Source organism: Myxocyprinus asiaticus, chromosome 9 (assembly GCF_019703515.2).
Source record: "Myxocyprinus asiaticus isolate MX2 ecotype Aquarium Trade chromosome 9, UBuf_Myxa_2, whole genome shotgun sequence".
Classification (NCBI taxonomy): Eukaryota; Metazoa; Chordata; class Actinopteri; order Cypriniformes; family Catostomidae; genus Myxocyprinus; species Myxocyprinus asiaticus.
In genome coordinates this window covers 37180914-37201091 of record NC_059352.1, presented here as the reverse complement: position 1 = coordinate 37201091, position 20178 = coordinate 37180914, and the positions used below count along the sequence as shown (strand labels likewise).

General features: G+C 37.2%; 2 protein-coding genes across 2 annotated transcripts in view; one reads left to right on the top strand and one right to left on the bottom strand.

Moving 5' to 3' along the window:
• Positions 1 to 681: 681 nt before the first annotated feature.
• Positions 682 to 7657, bottom strand: LOC127445739 (atypical chemokine receptor 3-like). Its single transcript, XM_051706004.1, has 2 exons — positions 7518 to 7657; positions 682 to 2697 (listed from the first exon to the last, which is right to left on the bottom strand). Exon 2 carries the CDS (start codon positions 2656 to 2658, stop codon positions 1555 to 1557), a length of 1104 nt encoding a protein of 367 aa, XP_051561964.1. The 5' UTR covers positions 2659 to 2697; positions 7518 to 7657; the 3' UTR covers positions 682 to 1554.
• Positions 7658 to 10216: 2559 nt separating this feature from the next.
• Positions 10217 to 20178, top strand: part of iqca1 (IQ motif containing with AAA domain 1) — an 85015-nt gene continuing 75053 nt past the window's right edge. The window contains exons 1-6 of the mRNA XM_051706001.1: positions 10217 to 10333; positions 13533 to 13860; positions 14155 to 14274; positions 15992 to 16180; positions 17664 to 17735; positions 17902 to 18104. Coding sequence (XP_051561961.1) covers positions 10323 to 10333; positions 13533 to 13860; positions 14155 to 14274; positions 15992 to 16180; positions 17664 to 17735; positions 17902 to 18104 — 923 coding nt within the window. The 5' untranslated portion in view covers positions 10217 to 10322. The remainder of the gene's footprint in view (positions 10334 to 13532; positions 13861 to 14154; positions 14275 to 15991; positions 16181 to 17663; positions 17736 to 17901; positions 18105 to 20178) is intronic.

Sequence of the window (20178 nt, the reverse complement as noted above, 5' to 3'; positions counted from 1 at the left end):
TAGTGTGCTATTTCTTTTGATTGCTGGGGATTCCCAAGTCTTATTACTTTGCATACAAAAACATTTGTGTTTGTGCAAATCATGATTCAGTGCATCATATAATTTTCTTTACAGGAGAGAATGGGCCTTGTTATTTTCTAAGGACTTTACAATTGGGTGAGAACAGTAATAATCCCATCTCAGTCACAAGGCAAAAGAGGGTATCTTTGAAACATTTCCATTATAAACATCTGGAACTTCTTCAGAACTACAAAGGAGAAGCAGAGAAAATGAAGCTCCCGGAGCAGTTGGTATAGATTAACCCCCCAAACATCTACCGGTCCTGAGTGTTAGCTCAAGCCGCACTCTTCACCATAATGATAACCCCTAAAACTCCAACATAACAGAAACTCTTCTAAATCTCAACATTACAAGACATTAAACACTAACAATCCCCCTTTATATTCATTTTGCACAAAAACACATAAAAAATACACGTAACTTTAACATTTACTCTCTCTCTATCGAGTCCCATGCAAAGCATGCTGGGAAATGGAAATCCCCTGCCCAGTTTCATCAGTGCTACATTACCACCAGTTTTCATGTAGTCCCAACTTCCATTTTACAAATTTAAATGGATAGGATGCAATGAAATCAAGTTGTGACAAAATGTTCTAGAATTGTGTTGCTTTAATCCATTTTAATTAAGTAAATTGAACAAGCAAAAAAATTCATTTTTTTGTGTGTGTGTAATTGTTCAAAACTCTGTGTTTATGGGTAAATCTGTAATCATCAACAATCAAACAAACATCACCAAGACAATTACATAAACGATAAAATTTTTACTGCAATAAACTGCAACAGTTTTATATTTCAGACAATACTTAAAAATTCCGTACACAGTAATGAGTATATAAATATTATATTTACAAGACATGTACAAATACTGCTAGCATTATTTATGAATGCACAACTTCTTTGAAAATAAACATATATATATATATATATATATATATATATATATATTACACAACAAGCATAGCATACATCATAAATCCATACCAAATCTTGATTTGGACCTGTTTCACCCCACTCTCAATCGTTTGGGTTTTCGATATAACCTTCCCTTTCACCACACCTTCCCTTTCTGTATGAAACCGTGACCTTCACTCTACACATGTTTAAGCCTTGATGGATGATGGAGGAAAAACACAGATAAGTGGAGAGAGGGTTGTGAGTTTTTCTTGGCTTCTCATGGCTTTGGAACCGGAATGGATCTTTTTTACCAACTACAGTTAAATCAAGCTATGCGTTCATATCAAATCAGTACAAGTGCTTTCTCAATACGACTATAACTGCCACTGCAATTTACAAAGGCATAAACATTTCACTGTTTATAAAGCAGCTCAAACTGTATGTATAAAAAGTTCTGCTGTTCCATTATTTTACAAAATACAAAATTTTGCTATATCCCAAGAGCAAAATGTTTAGAGAGTTTTATATTTCTCTGTGATTGTTCCCTGTTCATTTCTGAGCTTTATATGGAGGGTGTTAATCAACACCATCTTGGAAGTTTCATAATGGCCCCTGGCTTTCCACAGCAGAGTATTCTGTCTCAGACATGTGTGAAGCATCGATAAGCCTAGCGAGGCCAGTTTTGGTTGAGTACTTGAAGATGAAGGCTTTCATGAGGTCATAGCGGTAGTTCTTGTTGATGAAGTTGTAGATGATGGGATTCACACAGCAGTGAAGGAGAGAGAACCACTGGCTGAGATGCAGTGCTGCATAGAGTATGTTTTCCAGTGTGCAGTTAAAGGGCAGCATGTTGAGCAGGGCTAGAGTGTCTAGCAGTAGGGCTCCATGGTAGGGCAGCCAACACACTAGGAACACTACAATGTAGGTAAAAATTAGGTGACGGCTGATTCGACGTTCCTGGTCAACTGAGGGTTGGATGGTACCAGCCAGGAGGACGTAAAACACAGTGATGACAGGGAAGGGGATGGCAAAGCCAAGCATAATGAAGCTCATTTGGATGCCCACCATCCACTCCTTCATGCTGTCCACAGGGTACACAGGCTTACATACGGTGCTGTCGGAATGGCTGGATTTCACGGCCTGGAGGAAGGACGTTTCAGGCAGGGCAGCGATCAGTGCCAGCAGCCAAACGCCCACACAGATTAACTGCCTGGTCCTTCTCTTCCTCTGGCTGGGGCCATCTCCAAAAAAAGTCACGGACAGGTAGCGGTCCACACTCATACACGTGAGGAAGAAGATACTGCTGAAGAGGTTCACGCTGAAGATCAGGTGTGTGATTTTGCACATGGCATCACCAAAGGGCCAGTGGCCGAGATGAAGAAGAGAACTAATGGAGACCGGAAGAGTGGCCACTACACAGAGATCGGCGATGGCTAGGTTGAGGATATACAAATGAGTCTCGTAACGGTTCCTCTCAGCTCGCACATTCACCCACACCACTAGAGCATTAGCAGCAAGGCCGATGATGAAGAGGAAAATGTAGAGAACGGAGAGAGCATAGAGCAAGGCTCTTTGGCTGAAGACGCTGTGACACACCTCACCAACCACATGGGACACATTATCATCCAGAGTCGAGAAGTTCAGTTCACCCAGTGCGTCCAAAATGTCATTAAAGTCATTCATGTTCACACTCATCTTGGCCATTTTTTGTTATTGCCACAATCGTGACAACACGGCAGTGACCTGAAAACATACAGAGACCCATTAAACTCAGAGAACAGAAAAATGTATAACAAAGAAAGTTTATTTATAAAACACACATAATCTGAAACATCTCAAACACACCAGGGTTCTGTGTCAAAGGACAGGACCTTGTGCTGTTTAAGAGGATTTTCCCCCCTGAAAAGTGCAGTGCATGGGTTTTTTTCCCAGGGCTACTAAGTTGCTCTTAATCTATGGGGAACAAATTCGGACCATCACTGCCAAAAGATCAAAGATGAGAATCACCAGGAACTAAATATCAGAGCCTGATCCATCTGACAACAATTCATCTAGTGTGTGAGAGAACACATACCCTTTGAAGACTGCAAAGATGGTGTAGTCACGTCATGTCGGAATTACGGCGATTGCAAGATTCATGTCTTTGTATAACTCGTAATTACAAGTTGTAAACTCTGAATTCTATGAAAGTTCCGACCTGACAGTCATGACATAATTTAAAAAACAATCAATATGGCAGCGGCCTCAACAGTTAAAGGAAATAGTAAGACACATTACAGTTTGATATATATATTATTTTATTTTATTTTGCCATTGTTACCTGGAGCACTTGCTTTGTTGTTAAGGACTTTGCAAGATCATATAGAGGTGAATTAATGAACTAATATAGTGATAAATTCTGTGCTGTTATCCATAACAAAGCCGTTTTGATGTTATGAGTGTCGCCATAGGAACATATACTTTCGAAGTCTGAGGACGTGAACAGCTCCGAGTAGAATCTTTTATTTGCCATCTCGTAATTGCAGTAATTCCGAGACAAGGTGAACGCAACTAAACATCCACTCAGAATTATTGTCAGTGTGGACAGAACTTGAATTAGAATCAGAAGAATCAGGATCAGAGTTAATTCTACTTCTTGGTTTATTGTTCAGAACTAGGGATGGGTACTGATTAAGGCTGGGTGAAAAACAATATTGATATTTATCGGGAAAAAAATTATTTTCGATCTCGATTATAAACTTTGGAGTCATTTTCAATATGTAGCCTATGTTCTAAATCTAGACGATCGGATCAGGTACGTCTCACTACTAAAACTCGCCCAGTTCAGCAAAGTTACACAACTAGCTAACTGAATCACAGTCATGAAATCAGGATGTTGGGAAGTATAAGCAGGCTACCAGCTACATAGCCCTGCTATCATGGAAACTGGTAATGAGGCTCGGTAGCCGCTAGCTAGCTATCCGGCTAACATGGTGTCATTGTATTCCGAACAAAACAGCACTGACAATGCAATACCGCTATCGACTGAACACAACAGCCACTTTGACATCAAAACCATTGCCGTTTATTTTATTTATCTACTATTAGTTAAACGTTTTTTCATGATTCATAGAGCTGTCACAGGCAAGAAAATGTTTCTTCTTCTTTGGATGTTTATTGGCGGTTAGCAATCCAGCTAATGGCGCATTACCACCACCTACTGAGCTGGAGTGTGGAGCTTCACAAAGTCTTTTCAGTGGAGTTAAATGTCAGCTAATGATGATGACATTGGCGAAATTTCATCAAAAAGAGGTCACACACACCTTATGTAGGATTAAATCCTAAACTGAGTATTCTTTAAAGGTAGCTTACCCTCTGGGGTTTACATGTAAACAAACAAGTTATGTTTACATTCATTCTTCCTTAATGGTATGAAATGTATATCATGATAAATATTGATGTCATACGATATGAAAAAAAGACTGCCCTAGTATTTATATAGATTTCCCAATTCGATTTGATTCCAATTGGATTACTTTGAGTATATATAATGTCCATTTTGCCTACATTTTGCTAAGACATTCTCTCTCTCTGCCAGTTAATGTTGTTAATAAAACAAGGGTTCTTCTAACTTTGTACATTAATAAAAAAAATTGTGTGATTAGAATTTAATGTTTCATTTTTAGTTGTATTGATTGTTAAGTAAGTGACTGTTAAGAACAGAAAGGGTATTAAACAAGCTTGCTAAATTACTAAATGTAAATGTAAGAGACATTATTCAATGACGAAGGATTGTGTGGATCTCATCTTTGGACACATATTAAACGGAACGAGTCTAACCAAACTTTTACTCTCAACATTCAGTGAAAGGATCTCATTGCTAAACTTATTTGCCACTATACTACTCAATCACTGGCGAGTGAAATCAGAAAATGTACCAGCCAGTGGCTAATCACAGACATTTTTAGACACAGAGCTTGAAAATGTGGTCGCATATGTGATTGATTTATTTCGATGAAAAATTTTATTTTTACCTAGTCCTAACTCAGAACGTTTTGGTCTCCATTCTGTTGTATGCCTCCATTAACATTAACAAACTAAATCCACCAAAGCAAAATCAATAGTGCTTCAGTGATCTAAAGGCTGTGTTGTACCACTTTGCTGTACATAAGGACTAAATGCCTGGCAGTAAAACTCAGATGGTTGAGCAAAAGCTTGTTGGCAGACCTCTGTTATCATGCTGTGACCAAGTGAAAAGCTAACCAGATATGCATGACAAATGGGAGGCGTTTTGGCTATTCAAAAAAAATCAGCCACGCAAGGGAGTTCAGTGATAGAGAGCAGAGTGTAACGCTTCAAGAGGCATCAGAGAGAGGCTGATGCCAGTTAGGACTGAGACAGGTCATAGACAGAAGGGAGAGAGGGCAGCTGATGCTCCCTCTGTGACTCAGAGGGGTGAAAGGTTCTTTTCTCAAAATGATATGCTCAGCTTGATGACGGGATGCAAGGCTTTGAACTGACAGAGGCTGAAAAGAACATTCTCAAACACAGATGCACACACATTTCTAATCACAGAATCTTGATCGTTAACAGATATTCAACCCCCAGTCTGGTGTGCATAAAACACAGGCACATTCAAGTATTATTGTAAATCTGTAACTAAAACCTGTGCAGTGAAGCACAAATGATAAACACAATCATTTTCAAAGTAAACATGGAAGTTTTAAACAAAATACCAGTTTACAATTGGCTTGGCGTGAAGTGTGAAAAAAAATACAACTGTAGGCCTTTGTTGTTTTGCTAAAGAACCATCAACTGATAGATTCTGTTCAGGCTTGTTTATTTTCATTCCACATCAACCAGCTGTTTTGACCCAAGAACACTTTTAGCACCTAACCTTAATATCATTAAAGGCAACATGAGAGGAGACACAGCTGCTCTTAATGCATCCTGTGATCCTTGGTTACTGCAAGATGAAGCTAGTTGTGTCCCATCAAAAACAAAGACAAAGCTGGACAGATTTTACAGCTTACCACTCGGACTGCCATTAGAATAGGGAGACAAAGAGGGCAGCGTAAACCTCTGACCTGATTCACCAGATGCAAGTGAAAAAAATCAGGTGCAATAAAATGTGCTGGTCTATTAGATACACACAGTGGCTCTGTCACCTGATTTCACAGCTCCAGGCAGAAAGCATACTTGAAGTTTGCTGTGTGGACACAGCGACTCTCCGTGTAGTTCGCCTACCGCCTACCACCCCCCACCCCCCTCCACCCTGTCTCCTCTCTCTCTGTCTCTCTCACTTGAAGTCTCAAAGTCCTCTGAAACTCAGCATTGTTTCACTCCAAAGGGTTTTTCAACAGTTAAAGCATGAAATCTTCACTGCAAACATGATTGTGAAGAAGAAAAATGGAAACAAAACATATCCCCTGAAAGTAAACAGATCTGTGAAAGTAAACTTAAAGGATGTGCACTGGTATCATACCAAGGATTTAACGTCAATAAATGAATCCCACATGATGTTATTAAAATAAAGTGCAAATTGAATAAAGAGTAGAACAAAAAATCAATTGTATGCTAGTTCACAAAGTCATGCTAGTTGCCTAGGACAAGAAAATATTTACAGAGAAGTGTTTCAATTAAAAAGGTGAAGACTGCTCATTAAAACCTCTACTTGTTCTAATGACTGTGAAATTCTAAAGCAAAAAAAAAAAAAAAAGAACTAACAGAATCTCAAAGCTGTTTCTTTATACTGTAGACAACAAACCCCATTATTTACAAGAACTGATTCACATGAATTGCCTTGAAATGCAAAATCGTAGACCGACAGAAGCTCGAAAAAGACTAAAACAAATAGTTACTGGTAACACATTACAATAAGGTTCATTACATTAGTTAATATGAACTAACAATGAACATACTTTTACAGCATTCATTAATCTTGGTTAATGTTAATTTAAACATATAGTAGACCTAACACATTTTTTAAATTAAAAGTTGTATATGTTAACATTAGTTAATGCACTATGAACTAACATGAACCAACAATGGACAATTGTATTTTATTAACTAAGATTAATAAATGCTGTAATATATAAATATATATATATATATATATATATATATATATATATATATATATAGATAGATAGATAGATAGATAGATAGATATATTGTTCATTGTTAGTTCATGATACCTAATGCATTAACTAATGTTAACAAATGGAACCTTGTTAAGTGTTACCGAGTTACTTTACTTGTCCCTGTTCATACAGAATGCACAAAGAAGTACATATAGCCTGCATTAAAAATCGTTCTATAATGTAAAAGTACATTAATTTGTAGTTGACGTAAAAAAAACATGTTATTATTGGAATTAAAAGGGACAATCCGCAGAATGGTACAGGGTTAATCCACAGCACTAACTGAGAGTGTCGGACTTTTACATTTAAACCATTTAAAACTGATATCTTCATATCATAGGGTTGGGATAAGTGTCACTAAGTAGTCCGATGCGAGTTTGAAACCGCTGCATTTAAAATCGGAAAACAAACAATAAACTTTCAACTTAAAAATAAACTTACAATCCTTGTTGTACGCTTTGGTGCTCCTTGGCTTTTAAATGCACCCGGTTGTATTCTGATGCTTGGAGAGAATGTCAAAGTTTTGTATTTATCCGCAAAGATTGATCTCCCAAAGAGAATGGCTGGATTGTCCCTCTGCGCTCTGACTGCACTTGCTGATATAGTGCTGCTAGTAACGCCTCCCGAGGCCGATCGGAAAAGTGAATCACCGAAGTTTCTGTCCAAAAACAATGTGGACGGCGGATGTGCGACACTACGGATTTCAACTCCCTTTTTTAAATAGCGATATAAACAAAACGGCGATTCGAATCTCAGAATAAGCATTTTTGCTCGTTTAAGCACGAGAGTTGTTCAGAGGAATCAAAGCAGCACAAACATACGAAACTTTCATTAAGGATTTGGAAGTCCTTACAGTTTCACATATAGGCTGCTATGCTAAACGTACACATTCCGGATCTTCTTTGAAGCCTTCTATGCCATCTGGCCTTCCATCATTTTTCTTTGTTAATTAAGGTTTACATTTTATAATAACTTTTATAATAACATTAACAAACATTATTTTGATTATTACATTGATGTAGCCTACATTCAAACAGTTTCATTCATACTTTCATATTCATATCTGAATGTAGGTTACATGAACTCTTAAGCATTAAAGATAATGTTTATTAATGACATAATACGTTAATATAGGCAAATAAAAGTTATAAAGTATTACCGTTAATTATGTATTATTCACTGTCAACCATATAAATTAGATCTACAGTGCTGCTTTAGTGAATGCTTTTCATAAAAATTAAGAATATTGAAGATAATCAGGCTGCACAAGGGGGCTTACAGTATGTTCTGTAAGTGTTAGCAGGTGAATTTTGTTTTGTTATTTTTCCGTCCCAAGACTGTTTCTTTCTCTATGCATCCTCTTGGCAATACTTCAAAGACTTCCAAGCATAGGCTTAGTTTAGACACAAGGAAGCTCACCTGTTCTTAGTCTTCAGCTGGCCTCTGTTTTTATTTTATGTTCTGGCAAAGGGCCAGTGCCTATTGTATGTGGCAAATTGAAATTACGTGGAAACAAAAGTTAAACACAGCAGGCAACAATATCAACGGGATTTTGACGAGATGAATTGTGAAGAGGTATTGATGGATTTGATTGTATAGTGAAAGAACCACTAAGAGAGGTGGATTGGTCCAACTGCAAAACATTTTTAGACTTCCTCAAGCAATGTGAGAGTGCCGATGGTAAAGAGATAAGCCAGCTGGATGCAACTGTAACCAAAATATTTGGGCGAAGTCTTTGCCAGCATTATTTTATGATTGCATGAATAATTTTTACAGAGATGGGCCAGGGTGCTTATGTGAACGCACTGTATGAAACACCTGCCTGAACATGAACAATACACACAATTTGTGGATCCATTCTACCCCCGAAACCAGGAAATACACATTTAATGAAGGAACACGTGCCAGAATTTTCCAGCATAACAGTTCCCACATTAAGTCAACTTAACACGACTCTGTTGAATAGCAATGAACAATTGATTGATCAGTGGTCTGTATGTTTGAAGAGACTAGCCATTCAGGATGGAAACCATCAGGTCTTTTTGTGAGAAGCATGCATAGAGAACCAGCCGCAACCAAACCACATTTGGTTTTAGTTAGGGGTGTAGTCTGGTAAACTGAGAAATGTTCCAAATTAAAGATTGTTATAGTCTTTCCATCTTATTAAGTTTCCACTGGAGTCCATTCTTCATGCCTGACTACAATGGAAAGAAAAGGAGAGGCTTTCACAAAATAACATTATTTTGGATCAAAATAATTGTGGGGGTTTAACACAGCCTTCTGTAAAGCAAAACTAAAAGTATATCACTAATTTCTGACAACCCCATTGTTGACAGTTTTATTGTCTGACTCCTAACAAATTTCAATCAACAGACTTTAGCTGTGCACAAGTATGTAAGGGAATCGTGGCGGATCATATAGCACTCTTTTAAAACTATTGTCCATGGTGGGACCACCAGGAAGGTAGCCGACAAAGACTAATAATGCATCCACTGATAAATACATTTCACACTGCACTTCCTTTGACTATTGAATTCAAACAATACGTCCAAGACTAGAGAAACAAGCAGAGGAATACAAGTCAAATCCAAAGTGCCAACTATTCTTTTAAAACATGCTGCGTTAGAAATAATTTTTCAATCTTCTTTGTTAACAAATGGTCGATTTGCATTCATACACCGAATGAGCTGAGCTACGCAAGCTTTGTATTGTGTTGCGTTGCACAGCTGGATGCCAAACAAGCGCTTGTTAGTAACAGGGGCTTTATATGCTCGCGGCTTATCGGATATGATAAGAAAACGATGAAAATGACTGCTCGGGGCTATTAAGAATCGCATTATTTCTTATAGTTGATAGAGTACTGTATTCCGTTTTAAACTAATTGCATAGATGTACACTTTCTCAGCAGCGCGCATAGGAGACAAGTCTTATTTACCAGCGCAGTGAAGAGGCTTTGATCTCGTTGCCATGACAGCTGTCAGAAGCGCAGCGCGAACCGCGGCGTGCTGCTGCCTGTCCGGCTCGAGACTAGCCCAACTCTAATTAGAAATACTTAACTAATGAAATCAAATGAAGACCTACTGCTTGAATGCTTTATGGATGCTTGCTTTTACTCGTTTAACCATTTAATCCGAGAGCGGCGGCTTTACATTTTTTATAGGAAAAATATTTGCTGGACTATACGTTTTTCCTCTGATTTTGAAATACATTTAAGCTAATATATAAGCGCGTGGAATCACTCCAAGGATGTCGCACAGGTGAGTAATAACTGCCCTTTTACCTTGTGCACTCACTGCGAAACGGGAATGTTGATGTGATGCCAAAAACCATTCTAATCTTCATAATGAACGAAAACCGTGTTGGCCTAATATCTGTGTAAGAAACGTGGAATTGTGTGTCATGTACACCCTAAACTACTGTTAACTCAAGACCTGTAGAATAGTTTTTGAGGTTACACTTTACATTAAGGTTCCATTTGGTAAATGCATTAGGTATTATCAACTAACAATAAACAATATATGTTTACTTTAAAGCATTTACTACTCTTGGTTAATGTTAATAAATAAAATACAATTGTTCATTGCTTGTTCATGTTAGTGCATAATGCATTAAATAATGTTAACGTACAACTTTTAATTTGAACAATTTATCAGTAACCTATACTATGCTGACATTAACATTAACCAATTGCTGTTAAAATAAGCCTATTGTTCATTGTTAGTTCATGTTAATTAATGTAGTTAAACTATGTTAACGAATATAACCTTAATGTAAAGTATTGACGTTTTTGTATTATCTTAAAATTAGAGAAAAAAGGCAACAGTTCTTTAAAAAAGTAAAGTGCTTTCTGTAAACATAAGTTTGGGGACAACCGGCTACAAGTCCACATACAAGTCCACATTGTATTGCAGTTCCTATGACAACATACAGCCTAAGGACCAGTGTTTTTGTCCTCAAACAATAGCCATTCAAATTAGCTTTGGTGTAGGTGGAGGCATGCTATTTGCGGTTACCCTACACCATCAGTTTAATAAAGCAGAACTTTTCATTAAGTACTTTTAAGTTAAATTAAAAATAAATAAATAAATAAAAAATTAGGCTACACTAGCAAGGGAATTTTCCTCATCTCATTATAAAGCATTGCTGTCAGCAGAAATCTTTTTTGCCTTTGTTGTCTGCAGGCATATATAAGATTGATGAGACTAAGAGGCACCCTTCTATTTTATTGTAAATGTTCTTTTACAACCACCTAACCTCCGCCCACAGCTCCTCCCCAGGCCCCACCCCTCCCGCTCTAACTATCCCGTCCCCTCCTTTGATTTTGTCTTCCCTACAATTTGAGTAGTTCTTGCCAGTGCTAATGCCCAGAGGGGACAATACTGTATGGCCCTATCAGAATAAGAAAAGAAGGTGGTTTCACCCTCGCATGAACTCTTTCAACAATAACAAAAGGAGCACCCACATGCAGGAGAGACAAAGAGGTCAGAGGACATCTGTGGATTTCATGTGTATTTATCTTTACAGAATGAAAAGTGTAGAAGTTATTCTTCCATTATGTGGCTTGATATGCTGACTATGGTGAATTTGATGCATGTTCTGTGGTTTTCCACAATTGGTTGCAATGTCAGTGCTAAATAAATTCACAGCAGTGCTAATTTTGGCCTGAGGGTCTTAAAATTGAGGACTGGAAAAGCTTTCCCAGAGGGCAGGTGCTCTCAACAGGTGTAATTAGGACTGTTAACAAGTACTCCTGCAGACTTGTCTCTGTTGATTGCATTTCAAAGACAAGTTGTCATGCAAGGTCATGGAAGATTTTGAAAATGGATAATTTCATATAAAGATGCATCCAAACAAATAATAATAATAACATAAAAACAAAATATTCAGAAAGTAACAGGTAGACTGCCATTGTATTTTAATGGATAAATCAAGATAGTCTCATCATGACAACTCATAATTTTTAGTACGAGATTGTAAGATATCGACTTGGCTTATACGAAAAGGTACTACTTTTAATCCCATAGAGACCAACCAATCAACAAACTGAATTTCAAATCGATACAATACAACCATCAAATTTTCAACCTAGTCTCATAGAATGAATGTTACTATAACTACATTTTTGCAAACTTTTACGTTCCACGTTCCACGTTTTGTCACAGTTTTGTTGTGAAATTAACACTAGAGGCGCTATAACAACTGTGTGTTTTATTCACTTTCACAAAAAACATGACTACAATGGCTGATTATGACTTTATATACTCTTATTTTTCACACTATTACTCACACACTTCTACGTTATGATATCGAAACACTTTTTCTATAACGCATCATTTGAAAAGCGATACATTTTACTGCTTGTATTACAGACCCAACTACATTTACATACGTATTCCAATGTGATCAGCTTCTGTGGTAGCTTCATCTAATATTCACCTTAAAAACCTTATCTGATTACAACACCGTTTTACTCGCTTTTGGTACCCCCCACTGGACATTTCCCTAGGAAACTGCTGCGAAATGTGTAATGAAGCACGTAATTTCATTTTGCAAAAATGTTGCCACGATCACATAGTGTTCATGAGATTAGGCTGCACATTTTAGCTAGCCTCCTATCCAGCACTTTATTTTAGAAAGTAAACGCCTGTGAACAAACTTTGTTACACATTAAATTTTTGTTTATGCTATACAAATGACAATAACCTGTAATACGCTTCACTCGACTCGTTCCAAACCCATATGTTTTCTTTCTTCTGTGATTTGTTAAAGATATTTTCCTATTAAAATGATGGTCAGGCTTAGGGTTTGGGTAAGAAGTTAGACTTTATGGTTAGGTTTAGGTTTTATGTTAGGGGGTTAAACTTAGGAAAAATTTTAAGAATTCTTGTTCGAAACCCTGATGTTTCTCTTTATTTTGGGGTATACAACAGTGATTTTACTATTAAAATAATGGTTAGGGTTTGGGTAAGGGGTTAGACTTATATGATTAAGTTTAGTTTTAGGCTAGAGGTTAAACTTAGGAAAAATCGTAATACATTTTTTTGTTTGTTTATTATTATTATTATTATTATTATTTTTATGAGAGTAAACAGGGCCAGACCCAAGCAAGCTTAAACTGTGCAAATAAACAAGTGATTTATTTGTCGGGTAATCGTGCCTTGTCACTTAAATGCAGAGATACTAAATGAAACAAAGACATTTGAATTGTATTTAAATGCGGCTCTAGCGACACCGATCTCTTCCCAGTACGTGCATCATGATCCTGGCTCTCTGCCGGGATAAATACAAGGCCATGCACAGTCTGTAAGGACAGACACATAATATATGTTTTATCCACACTCTTTAACCTAGAACAGAAGCTAGAATAAAATAACTGTTTCAGTATCTGAGATTTAAAGTGAAAGTGAAATGGAAAATACTATTATCTCATTAATGTAATCCCTTTCTTTCACCCAGTTCATATGGTCGAAAGTGGGCTGCTGCTCAGGGAGCCTTGGAGAACCTTTTAGAGGATGAGCATCCCACAATGCAGCTCGATCCTCAAAAGGACCGCCTTCAGGTTTTTCAGACACTGGCCACTTTCTACTTACGCTACCTGAAGATATTCCATGCCCTGGAAGAGGTGTATGATCAGATTGTTCACCCTCAGAAGAGACGTGCTGTTCACCGGGTTCTTGAGGGGGTGATGGGACGACTGGTGGAACTCAAGAATGAGATGGTGGAGCTGGAATATTCAGAGTTTCATTACTTTGATGACATATTGCAGGACTTTAAGATGACACCTGTGAGTGAGATAACAACACTGAATACAATACACTGTTAAATGTTTTGTTATCTTCTGGTTGTAGATTCAGTAGGGGGTAGGCCTAGAGGGAATTTGAGAGATTTGGGCTTGGTCAAGATTTAAGTGCTCAATGTCAAAGTGGATTTTAGCTTGCTAAGCCTCTTGTTTTCCTTTGCATTTAGTGGATGCTAATTGGGGTCACCGGTTCACCAGAAATAATCTTTTTCACATACAGTATGACCTACTCTATTCAGGGCTGTAATAGCTAAAAAATAGTTTATATCTTATTTTTAGGAGGATCTTGAGGTGCCTATTCCACATTATTTTGTGAGGGAGAGGATGAGGGCACTGAAAGAGAGGGAGAAGATTTTGTCTCATATTTTGGCTAAAGGAGGACATCAAGAACATAAAACGGTGAGTGTAACAAAGGTTTATGTAAAACACATCAATTAAATGTCATAAAAAATAAATGAGTCTGGGGCTAGTTGTCACACTTTTTTACCCCAGTGTATTTGTTTCAGGTTGATTTATTTTTGAAAGTCACTTTCTGTATAGACACATAGCTTTGTCTTGGCTACAAAAAAGCTTCTAAACATTTCCACCCTTATTACCCACGCAAGAATATAATGTTCATTGAACACATGTTGATGTTTTGTGACATCATGTCCCAATAGCAAGTCATGTTGTAACACTACATCGGATAAGATGTCACAGCTAATGGAACAGCCTGTCAAAGGTTTTTCAGCAGAATTTAAACAGGAAAGCAATTATGAAACACAAAACAATTCAGGAAACAGTAAAAACCTAAAAGTTTAAGTACAAAAATATCAAACCATTGTTTTGGTCAACAAATATAAATAAATGATATACATTTAAAGCATTTTAATTTCATGTGACAACCTGCCCCACCTTGAAATTTATAAAAAGATTTTATAAAAAACCCATGTCTTAAGAACACAGTTCAGTCTTTCAGTTTAACTCATTCATTATGCCTTCTTTATAATTGACCCTTGTCTTTTTTACCCAAGAGCTACAGCATGTATGATGACGCTGGAATTTTAGTTTGGAGAATAAAAAAAAATCAATTATTATTATTATTATTATATTTTAAGAGGGGGTTGAACTAGACATTTGAAAAAACAACATACCAACAATATATATATATATATTAGGGCTGTCAACCACATGGTATGCCTATTAGTTTATAGAATTAATCAAAATTAATCACATACATAAATATTTGCTAAAAAAGCCCCTCAAATAACAATTCAATGTATAATGATTAAATAACTGTAAATAGTTATATAATTATAGAGAATATATATATTATAAAAAATAATAATTAAAATAATTAAAATGAATTACATTATTTTGGCACACAAGTAAAGCATTAAAAAAGACAAAACAAAAAGTGGCTTTAGAATGCAATATATTGTATTTCCATATTATTGAACATGAGCTTATCATTGGCCTAGAAGTTCACAGCAATCCATTTTGCAACTGAATTCATCAATGTTTCTGAGATTTATTATAAAGGCTTGTTTAAGGACGCGTCAACGTTTTTGGAGCATCTCTGCTGCGTCGCGACATAAACATACCATTTTTAGGTTGCTGTGTCAAGTTAAACGAAGTTTGAAACTTAGAAGAACATGTCTTGAGATCCCTACGTTCAGATATGCGCTCCATCAAGCTGTTTAAATGCAAGAACATGTTCTCATCTTGTGTTGTCTGCCCTCGGTGAGTGTGGTTTGTTCTCTCTCTGTATAAGCTGCTCATTGCCTATACAGTTGGAGTTTCACTTACTGCCCCATGGAGAAAACAGGTGGTACTACAAGCTTGAATTTCTCAGATATAAGGAATATTCCTTATTAATGGTTCAGTAGACATGATTAATTGCAATAATTTTTTTAATGCGTTATTTTATATATAATTAATCGCACCAAATTAACTTGTTAAATTGAAAGCCCTATATATCTTTTTGTTTATTATTATTATTATTTTTTTTAATGATTTTTTTTATTTTTATTATTGTTATTTTTTTATACAAATAAAGGCATGGCAATTTAACAATAATTTGTTGTGCTGTTGTACTAAACACAGTGATTTCAGGTGTGTGTGTCTGGTTTAGCAGATGACCATTCAGTCCATGTCGATGGAGCGGGCTGTGCATTTGCTGCAGGTCAGCGAGCGAGCTCGTCAAGGGAGACTGAGAGCTCACTTCATGAAGAAGATTTGGCAGGAGGAACAGAGAAGGCAGCAGGGGGATAGTTCTAGCTCTGGCATGCTAAACCCTGACCAGGCAGCCACCTGCATTCAGAAGGTATCAGGCAGTACTTGATTATCAACAGCGAGTTTGTAGTACAGTAATATCACTAATGCATTGCATGAATGGGTATGAAATTGGCAAATCAAGTAAACAGTGTACAAACCATCTATGCAGTGTGAGGTAATAGATATTAGAATGCATAAACTCATCTCACAGGTTTTCATCAATAAAAGTAATGAGCACAAATTCCACACCGTCAGAGCATACCAACTCGCTTTTGGGGAAATTAAATGAATTGTGTTATGGTCCCTGTATGCAAGGCTATAAATATATCATAACAATATAACAATAAATATGTCATTTAAAATTTTTAAGTTGATGTTCTAGCACCAAGGCATCATACACAGGGGAGAGCATGACTGCAGCCCAGCCTGTGCATGAACTCAAATGATGAGGTCAGGCCATCTCCTATGACAGTTATCAGTTGTCACATTTGACATTTGTCTTCTCACAAAGGACTATGAATGTCATGCGATCCTACCCAAGCATAAAAGATATATGTCCAACTCATGTGGGGATAATGTGGTAGCAGGCCCTTTGGCAGGAGGAGGGAGATTAGTGCTGAGAGATGGGAAAAGGAAAGCATTCCTGAATTTAAGGTGTTCTTTTTCATTGCCATCCTAATCATGAAATCTGAGCTCATGTATCCTGACGTCTTGTTGAGTGAGTGTTCGCTTCGGTTGGTGAACCCAGACATTGATGTTGCTTGAAAGAGATAGCAGATATGATTCTGGAGATCTAAAGTTTTGTATAGTGCAGGTGTGAAACCGACATTGCTGAGTGAAATGGTATAACATAAAAGAAGTGCTAAAATACTTTCTTGAGGGTCCATGAAGAGCTTCAACATTGTAGCTCATAAGTAATAGATCATCAAAATGGCATTTTCTAATGTATTCGAATGTGCGTGTGATTGCAAGAGGTGATAAACTGAGATTTTGGGCTCTCACACTACAGGGCTGCTTTCAGAAGGTCAAATCCTCCCATCCTTCTCATTCTGTTGCTCACAGCAAAGCAGATTTCTGTGCTGTGAAACCCTGGAGACATAATCCTCTCTCTTCAGATGGCTGTTGTTGTTTTAGCGTCAATGTCTCTCACACTAAAATGGAGGAAAATCTTGAAAGCATTTGGGAAATAATTTAAAATCCTTGCCTGCGTTTGTGGGATATGAACTATTAGCCAAGATTTGAGATGAATTTTCCCTTACATTAAGGTTATTAAAATATGAACCTCATCACATTCTCGATGACAGATTAAACAATGAAATTCAATTTTGTCAGATTTGAATTTCAGCTATTGTACAGTCCCCTTATCTAAAAGTCCACAGTGAATGTGAGAAGACTGTAGATAGCTATCACCAGATAACACAGAGCAGATGTATGTTCTTGATGTTAAAGTGACTCTGATAGTATAGTTTCTGGTGTGTCCTCAGTTTTCTGTCTCGCCTGCTATGATCATGTGTTTTTGCTTCAACCTGTAGGTGTGGCGGGGGTATCGAGACAGGAAGAGGGTCAACAAGGAACGTCTAGAGGAGATGATATTTCTGGGAATGGTAAACAATGGGATGATCTGCTAATGTACTTTTTGTGAAAAGCAAGTCCTGTCATGAAGTACAGGGTTCTTCTCTTCTATTATTCTTGGTCAAACTCCATTCTGAACTTTTTGTACCCTTTGTTGTAAGTTTTCCCATCTGTTGTCACTTGGTGCTCTGTTTCCAGATACCAGCCCAGCAACTGACGCCAAGCCCTGCCCAACAGCATGCCCAGCAGGTGGTAAGCAGCAGGCATGTGGTGCAGGAAGAGTATGAGGCTGAGTACCAGAGAGCACTGGTCAGCATCAAGGAGTCAGTGTTGTCTGTGGATGGCCCAGATATTAAGGAAACCCTGCAAGAACAAATACGGCAGTGGTTTATTGAGTGTCGGTAAGTTATACAGCAAAAAGCCACGGAAACAAAAATAAATAGTTTTTAGGCAGACAAATGAATTACAGTATCAGCTGAAACATCTATTACTCGAAAACCAAAATGTGGTAAAACAGTGCAGTCTCGTGATGAAGACATCACCATAGCAACTTTTTGCCTGAATCATAAAAGCTTCCTTGTCCTGCCTTTCTTACCTAAATTCGTACGATTCCATCATAGGGTCTGCAATCTTCGGATCTATTGCATGTTTAACTGCATATAAAAATATTAGTTTAGTTTCATTATACTATTAGATTTATGTTTTAGATCCCCTAATTCAATCCCATTTCTAACCTAAACCACCTCTATGCCTATACCTTAAAAATAATATAACAACAATGTAAATCATTTAACAAGCAGATACAAGTACTGTCACAATAATTTCTTCCCAAAAAATGTAAAAAGCACTAAAAGTATTCCAAATGATTAATGCTGCATTCAGAGTCCTCCGAAGTCAGATTATGGGTCTGTACCAAAATTTAGTGAGCTGCCTCATTGTATCCTGCCTACATAGGCAGCTGTCTTCTATCGTAGTAGCATCCTTACTGAAATTATGCCTCATAAGAGACCGATTTGCAAAGCTCTACTTAGGCAGCATCTTCACTCATCATTCAAAAAGTACTCCTCACGCGAAGCGCACGGGAGACTCGACTGTGATGCGAGATGAACACGATATCCTATTGAGCATAAAAACACATAGTAAACACACATTTTGGGTAAAATAGTCCGTTTTCCATGATATAAAAAAAATGTAAACTATACTTTTCAGGATTTAATGGATTATAAGTATATTTATAATGGAAATTTCTCTCGCTTCGTCCACCATCTTGGATTTATTTTTCCACCAAGCTCATCACGGTGCATCCTGGGATCGCCTATCCGGGCAAGGATACATATGATGCTACCTTAGAATTAGACCAAAATGAGATATCTTATGAGGCAGCATAATTGAGATACCTAATTTTTTGGAACAGCCTTTGACTCAGGAGTGCGTGCACCTTTGCTGCCTCCAAAGGAAGCTCAATAGGTTTTGGAACAGATCCAATATCTCCATTTGAGGAACAGAAGCGTAAGATTTTAATCACTGAAAGTCTTCCTCTCCATGAAGGCAGTCACATCTATTTCAGAAATATACATCCAAACATTAGAATGTCGCAGTTGGTCACAAGAGCCAGTGGTACTTCATTGACATCAAAGCTGTCATTCACAATTACTGACATCAAAGCTGTCATAATGCTGAGTGATCTTCTATACTGAGATTACAACCTCTGCATTTTTACCATAGGAGAGCATGTAATGGTCAACTAGTTTGTTACGATAGTAAGTCATCATACCACACAAATGAATGGGGAAAGCCGTAAACCGACACCTATCTGTCGCAAAATCGTCCGTGACCTCTCTTATAAAACAGCAATTTTGTCGTAGTAAACTCCACACATAGTTCGCTCCAAAAGGATTCTTTAGTGTAAAACATGTTGAAGATTAGTGGACAGGTGGTCAATTTATTAAGTGATTAACTGTTTTCTCACAAAAGCAGTTTATTCAGCACACTCAATCATTTCGTCCATAGATATCCATTCAAAAAGAACGGCATCTTGTCTCCTTCCCAGTGTACCGCCCATAGAATGTCTATGGGGCCGCTGCATTATGCTATTCAATGCTAACTTTGTAGGCTCCCCCTTCAGATGTGCTCTAATAATGCTTCTTTAGGTGGCAATTTTGAATTTTTAAATGTGAGGAGACTAGGATTTGAGTATTGCTGTAGATGGGGACACTGATTGGTGTATAAAGGCTTAAATTTGGATCTGTTCCTCACACAAAGCCATCACACAGCATTGGAAAATCCGGAATACAGTGCACAAATTATTTTTATGATCATTTTTATAGTGCTTTTCTCATTTTTTGATCTATAACTCGGACATTCTGAAAACTCCCTTTGTGTCCAACAGGAGATAAATAAGCAATAAATAAATAAAGCAATGAGTAAATGAAGACATAATTTTAAAATAAATAATTTAAAATATAGCCCTGGATA